At 50.0% G+C, this 7,525-nt stretch overlaps 1 protein-coding gene across 1 annotated transcript; it reads left to right on the top strand.

The window, feature by feature from the left end:
• Window positions 1-3,193: 3,193 nt before the first annotated feature.
• On the top strand, window positions 3,194-6,186 carry COL26b_013837 (uncharacterized protein; the record flags this gene model as incomplete). Its single annotated transcript, XM_053186425.1, has 2 exons — window positions 3,194-6,048; window positions 6,165-6,186. The coding sequence occupies 2 exons, from the start codon at window positions 3,194-3,196 to the stop codon at window positions 6,184-6,186; spliced, it is 2,877 nt and encodes a 958-aa protein (XP_053029639.1).
• Between the last annotated feature and the right edge of the window lie 1,339 nt (window positions 6,187-7,525).

Raw genomic sequence — 7,525 nt, forward strand, 5'->3', positions numbered from 1 at the left:
TTATACGTCTCTTATCCTGTAATTTGTCCTTTTTTATGAGGGGACGGGAGGTGGTTCTTTTCTCTTGCTTCATATGCTCAGCTTATCTGAGTATACTTACACACTCCTTTTGAAAATTACAGTAGATTAAGCCTAGGTACTTAGAAAATAAAAGATAAGACCTTTATTACTGTAAGCTACCTAGTACACCTCTATATAAGTCAAATGGTCGACCTAAGCTCTGAATCACGGCGAGAATCACGAAATCTCCAAAGACCTTGAGGGAAGGCGTCGAGAATATCAGAATGCATCGCCCACGATTTCCGCAATAGCACAGCATGCGAGAACGAGAGATTCCACCAGACCACATGTCACGCGAGTCCACAAACAGAAGCTGAGAAATTAGAATAAGTTATTACCAAGAGCATGCTCGCGCAGCACCACCAGGATGCTAAATATGACACGTATGCAGTTTAAGAATGTGAGGGAAGAAAGACTTGCGCAAGACTAGGCTTATTAGCCTCCGTCACCAACGTTCGATTTTGTGCATCCCCTAGAGGATCCATCAATTCACATACTATGAAGACGCAAAAGATGTTCGCTCGGTGAGAGGGGAATTGGTTTCTAGCCCTATGCTCGAAAAACCAGTCATCAAACACCTTCATAATATAAAATCAAGCAATCATTAGGAATTGCAGGTGGTCAAACGTTCCATTTTATGACCTTTGGCTGTTCTGAGTCCACATCCCTTGGCTAATTAGAAGCTTGCTATAAGCGGCAAGCGTAGCGAGAACCCCTGTATATGGCTCTTTGGATCCGGAGGGCAAGCGCCTGCGCCGCACGCTCTGCTGCCTAATTCCGACTCCGCTTGGAGAACTCTGCAAAGTCAAGGTTGTGCATCAAGATACTCGACCACTATCCGTCTTTCTTTTATAGAGTGTGGCCTATTGATTTTGATTCAGGAGATCCGGACCATCTGAACGATCTGAACGATGTCGTCAGGTATCTTCGGCGGTCTATTCGGGACCCCTGCTCGTGGAAAAAAGTCAGGCAGTTTATTCGCCAAAGACGACCCAGTCATCCTTACTCATGATGATGTGCGCGATTACAACGAAGACAACATCCTCCCTCAAACGCCAGAAACTCTTGCAAAGATTCGAGAATGGCTACAACCAACAGGCTACGACGACGACAGCAGCGAATACAAGAAACATCTCTCTTTTCATCTCGATGGCACCGGCGACTGGCTCTTGTCCTCGCTTCGCTATCACACGTGGCATGATGGCGGTGATAACGGCCTGCTCTGGATCCGAGGTAAGTGAGAAAGCCATGATTCTTGAGATGGTATTGGAGAAGCTAATTAATGTGGCCTGTAGGCATACCTGGCTCGGGAAAGTCGGTCCTTGCTGCTTCCCTGATTCATCGCCTACTCCAAGAGGACGTTCCAGTGCTGTACTTTTTCTTCCGGCAGACTATCGAGTCCAATCATGAGCCAGTGGCTGCCCTTCGAGATTGGTTAGCACAAGTTCTCAAGTTCAGTCCGCCGCTTCAATTGCGAATGAAGCGAATTCTGGACCAAAACCGTTCCTTGGACAGCGTCTCAATTGACGGTTTCTGGAGTTATCTACGAATTGCGCTGGCTCAGCTCCCAAAGGCCTATTGTGTGGTTGATGCACTGGATGAAATGGACCAAACGGAACAGACACAGTGCTTCTTGAAAACCTTGGCTGAACTCGGTCAATCGAGCTATTCCAAGTTGAAAATCGTCATGACCAGCCGACCTTTAGCCATCATTGAGAAGCCGCTACGAAACGCAAAGTTTGTCAGCATTAGACTTGAAGAGGACAAGGTTGATAGAGATATCGCCGTCTATGTTCAAGACAGGCTGTCTACATCATCGATACCAGAGGAATACCACGTTGTTATCCAAAGAGCAGTTCCAGGAAATGCCAATGGCCTTTTTCTCTACGCCAAGCTAGCAATGGATTCCTTTCTTCGCCCCGAAGCCAGCATTCAACAGGTTCTAAAGAACCTACCCTCCAATCTCGATATCATGTACAGTGGTATTCTTCAAGAGCATGCCACAAGGTCCGGCATGTCCCAGGATATTCAGATATTGGTCATGCAATGGGTTACTCATGCTGGGAGACCTCTCAGATTGCTCGAAATCGCAGAGATCATCAACACTACGCAAGGTTCAAAAACATCGCTGAATCTCAAAGACACCAAGGAACTTGTTCGTGCTGCATGCGGGCCGCTTTTGGAGATTCTCCCGAACGAGACGATTTGCGTCGTTCATCACTCTTTGACGGAATTTTTGACAGGGTCAACCACGGATCCCAAGACAAGGAATTTTCCCATTCTCGAGTATGGAGCTACTCACAATCTTCTCGCCGCTCAATGTCTCTCCTATCTCCTTTCGAGGTGTTTGGATGAGGTCCAGCTTCAACCCAGGAAGCTCTCGTTTAGACCGGCTCACGAGTGCCCTGCAGTTGTGAACCACGACAAACGATGGTTGGCTACGCCATTCCTGAAGTACGCTGCACTGAACTGGCATCATCATGTCAGGAAGGCAGAGTCCGCAGGGTTCGACCAAACAGCGATCAGGCGCCTTCTAAACAGACTTCTCGATGGAGAAAATCTGTTGAAGTGGGGCGCCCTGGCTCGGGTTTGGAGGAATTATGTCGACGCAACGCCTCTCCTGACAGCTATTGATCTCGGTCTTGTGGACTTCACCCGGATTCTACTTGGAAGACCTGAGGAAATAAATGACATCGATGATGCTAAGACACATTCCTGGGCGTTGCCACGTGCCGCGCGGCTGGGCCATCACAGGATTGTTGATTTGCTCTTAGAATATGGCAAGGACGTGAACGCGTTCGATAGTGAGGGATACACTGCCCTCCATCATGCATCCCGACACAATTACCTGACCATCGTTATCAGGCTTCTTCATGCCGCGGCAGATCCTTTCGTACGGGATATAGCACACACCAAAGTGAGCGACAGGTCATTTGGACCTTTCGAACAGAAGGGTTCATTAGCTTTCGACTTTGCATGTATGAGCGGCCACGACGATGTTGCAATCGCCCTTGCATCATACTTCGATACGTCTAGCAAGGCAACTTACGCATTTCAGCGCGCTGTCCAGTCAAAACTGTTTGTAGTCGCAGACAAGATCCTGAAGAGTTCTCTGGTGGATATAAACGCAACGATGACTGGCTGGTTCGTCGGTACCTTACTTCACAACGCTTGTGAGAAACGCGATCTCGAGTCCATCAAATGGCTCCTCGCAGCAGGCGCTGACCCAAATGTGCTGCGATCTACGCCAGGCTCCGAAGCCCGACCATCGGATGTGGGTGAATCTGCACTTCACGCGCTGACCTTACGGAGAGAGTACGGCATCTATGCTGATCCTGGCCCCAAAGTGACGGCGGCATGCTTTGATGCATTGCTTCGAGCAGGAGCCAATGTGGATCAGACGAACTCTGACCTCGAGACGCCACTGCACTTTGCCCGCGATGCCTCGACTGTGGGTGTACTTCTCGAAGCCGGTGCAAACCCAAACGCAGCTACGAGGCATGGGGAGACACTGCTACATCTATCAAATGACCGAGACACCATACGGATGCTTCTGGAGGATGCCAAAGCAGACACAACGCTGAAGACATATGCCGGCTATACTCCTCTCCTGTTGTCATTGAGCGACGGTGAGCTTGATAAGGCGATACAACTGGTTGACTTCGGCGTCGACGTGTTGGGTATCAACGAAGAGGGAGATGGTATCTTTCACTATCTTGTTGGGATCAAGGCCGACACTGGAAAGATAGTGGGGTTGATTGAGCGCCTGATAGCCTCCGGCGCCGATATCAACACGCGCAACAAGAAGGGAGAGACAGCCCTGCATTATCTCGGATGCACTAGTAACGCATTCGGGGGTAGAGGATTCTCCTTGAATCGAGATGAACTCGACGAGTTGTTACTTGCTGCGCTGCTCCGAGCCGGTGCTCGGATAGATATGAGAGACAACGAAGGCCAGACCCCTTTGTACAGCATGGTTACGAGGACGGGCTTCTCCAGGGTTCAAGGTTGCAGGGATACCTGCGAAAAGATGATTTACGCGGGTGCAGTTCTCGACACGACTAACGCAGAAGGAAAGACTCTGCTTCAGGGTTATCTGTCTCACGGTGGATTTGATATCGAATGTTTCAGGTATCTGATCGAAAAGGGCATTAGCCCGCACCAAGCTGACCACGATGGCAACACTCTTTGGCATATTATATTGCCACGTCATTGTCAGAGTCAAAATCAAAATGGCAACACCTTCATTAGTATCTTCGAGGAGATTCTCAGTCTTGGAGTGAGTCTGGATCAACCAAACCACGCCGGCTGGACACCCCTTCATGTGGCCAGTAGCTGGGTGCCTGAAAGTTTCAAGAAGGCGGCTTTCAACACAATGCAAACCTCATCAGTTGAAAGGGCCACCACCTTTGAGAGAGTCCTCAAGCTCCAGAATGATGTCAACTTTTCAGACCAACACGGAGTTACAGCTCTTCATTTGGCGTCCACGTTCTCCCAATACCACACCATGAGGTTGCTGCAAGCAGGCGCGGACCCCTGGAAGACTACGAATGATGGTCTGACCGCCCTGCACCTTGCGATACTCAACAGGAAGACAAATATTGCGGGGATGCTGATCGACGCCCTCGATAGCGTTTGCCTTAGCTTGATGGTCAACATGCAGGACATCCGAGGCAGGACACCGTTGTACTACGCCTGCGCCTCCGGTACAATCGAGACTGTGAAACTGCTGTTAGAAGCAGGGGCAGAAATCGAGACGGCCGCATTCGAAGGTTCTGCCTGGGATGGCTGTGCTCACATTGAGGTAGCACCACCACGTGGTCCCTCGTCCACGATTGGCTCCATGAACAAGTTCGACAAGCCGGACCACGGATATGTCACAGTTTTTGAACAGCAACTGTCTCAACCCTATTCCTATTCTCAGTCCTCCTCGGAGTATCTTTTTGAAATTTTAGAGCTTCTCATTCATACTGCAGGTTGCAAAGCCGAGACGATTGACAAGGCAATCAAGGTTGCGGCGCACATCAAGAAGGAGTTCACCGTTGAATGCCTCCTGCATGCTCGAAAATCACTTCAATTTCAACAAAACTTCGTGTCTGAGGAAGCCGAAACAGCTGCTTTTGTTGCGAGAGTAGTGCAGCTCTGTGATGGCGCTTCGCCAGAGAGGCCCCGTATTTATGGCCGTTTTCCAAACCCCAGCGATGTTCATTCACACAAGCTTTGGGATCTCAGGTTCCCGGAACTCGCAGCCCAGGAGCGGAAGAATATCAACTGTCTTGAGCTCAGCAACGACAAAAGAACTATTCTACACGATATTGTTTCTCGTGGCGACGCTTCAAAACTTGCTGACCTTCTGACCCCGGAAATTATTTCAAAGTTGGAGGATCCCGAATGGTGCCTGGAACATGAGAAGGGTAGCGGTTACATGATTCAGCCGCTCCTGATTACGGCTTGCTCACGCGAACAGCCGAATATGGACGTCTTGCGCGTACTGGTTGAGTCCATTGGCGTCAACCTTGACTCGCTCAGTCGATCAAAATCTGGATGGGATCTTGTCAGCCAATCTGCTCTTCACATCCTGGTCAGAGGCGATTTCTGGTGGCAAGTTGGTCAAGCTCTGCCTTACTTTATCAAGAAAGGAGCCAACATGGAAATTCGTGATGGAGAAGGTCGAACGCCGCTGAACTATGCCCTCAGACACGCCGGAACAATCATCTTCCAGAGAAAGGCTGTTGAAACACTGATTGAGCTGGGCGCAGATGTCAACTCTGTCGATGATAGAGGCAAGTCCTGTCTAGCTCGAGCAAGAGTTGATACGGGTCTCACCAAGCTCCTTCTGGATCATGGCGCCATCGTCACATACCCTGCGCTCATCGCGGCCATTGATGACAGAGACGCCGATGGTCTTGAGCTTCTTCTGTCAACTGGCGCGGATGTTAACGAACGGGAAACCAAAGACCAAAGCAAGCCCAAGACAGAGCACGCTATGTGGATGCAATCAGTCTTCTCAACGCCCTCTTGGAAACCGAATCCATTTCAGGTTGGTCGCCGCAGTCGCCGCCATGGACTTCCACGCTATGCTATGCACCTCTTGCATCATGCAGCATGGAAGCGATGCAGTTATAATCTCGACGCTGAGGGTATCTCCGCATATGACAGGATCTCTAGAATTCTAATTCATCATGGAGCAGACTTTTGCACACAATATGAAGGTACAACAGTTTCTCACGCCATTCTCAGCCTAGGTTGCTTCTCGTGGGTCTCTCACGAACTTCCTCTCGAGCATGTGGATATACGCGACGACTCCGGAGAGACATTGCTTCTGTCAGCATGTCACTGGGATGACCCCATCACTGGTCAATTCACCGACTACATCACAGAGGACATAGCTGAACTTTCTCCTGTCCAACTCTTGGTCAGAAAGGGCGCCGATATCCGGGCTCGTGACAACAAAGGTTGCAATGTCCTTCACAAACTCCTTCCGGCCGAGGGAAAGACACTGGAGGCGGTGAGATATTTTGTGTCGCAGGCTCCAGAGATTGTCAATCAAGTATCTGAAGAAGGCATCGCCCCTCTTCATCTGGCAACATCATTGAGCGAGGTCAGACTGCTGCTTGATGCAGGTGCGCATCCATCTATCCGAGATGATCGTGGTCAAACTGCACTGTACCTTGCTGTATCGCGTCTCAAAGAGAATACAGATGTTATTGATGCGTTATTTGATGCCGGCAGCAATCCGCATTCTTCAGCAAAGGATGGGAACACATCGTTCCATCTCCTTTTAGGCGGAGTCTTCGACGTCTCAGAAGATGGAGTGGTCATCGGCCCCAGACGTCAACTGTTGGATCGGCTTTTGGCCTTGGGCGTTGACATAAATCTTCCCAATAGTCTTGGGGAGACACCCGTGTTCTCCTTCTTCCGATCTGGTCACATAGATCGTTGCTCATCATGGGCCAAGACTCAAGAAGCCAAGACGAATGTCGGGAACCACCTGGTCTCTCAGACTGGGCCCTCCCTGTTCTCGCCCCAACTCGTACTGGAAAGCAAACCTGGCCTCTTTGGGAATCCAGTTGGGCGGAAAGAAAATTTCAAAGCACTCGAGAATCCTGTTTTTGATCTTTTGGAGAAGATGGGGGTGGATTTCGGCGTGGTGAATCATGCAAAGGAAACGCTGCTGCATATCGTGGCTGCTGAGAGAAACAAATCGCACATCCAAGAAAGGAGATTCCAGTATCTCATGGGCAAGGGATTGGATATTTCAGCCGAGGATAACCAACAGAGAACACCATTAGATTTGGCGGCTGCTTTGGGCAACAGGCATATCACTGTCACGGGCTAGAGCCCGGATTGATATCTCCGGCTTCGCCGGAGCAGTTACCGAGATCCGGCTCCGTTGGACCCACTATTCTGCCGCAGTACGCCGCCTAACCCGGCCTGCTTCACCGCTGTTAGGTGCCTACCCTTG

This window comes from Colletotrichum chrysophilum, assembly GCF_026319265.1.
Source record: "Colletotrichum chrysophilum strain AFK26 chromosome Unknown scaffold_260, whole genome shotgun sequence".
Lineage (NCBI taxonomy): Eukaryota > Fungi > Ascomycota > Sordariomycetes > Glomerellales > Glomerellaceae > Colletotrichum > Colletotrichum chrysophilum.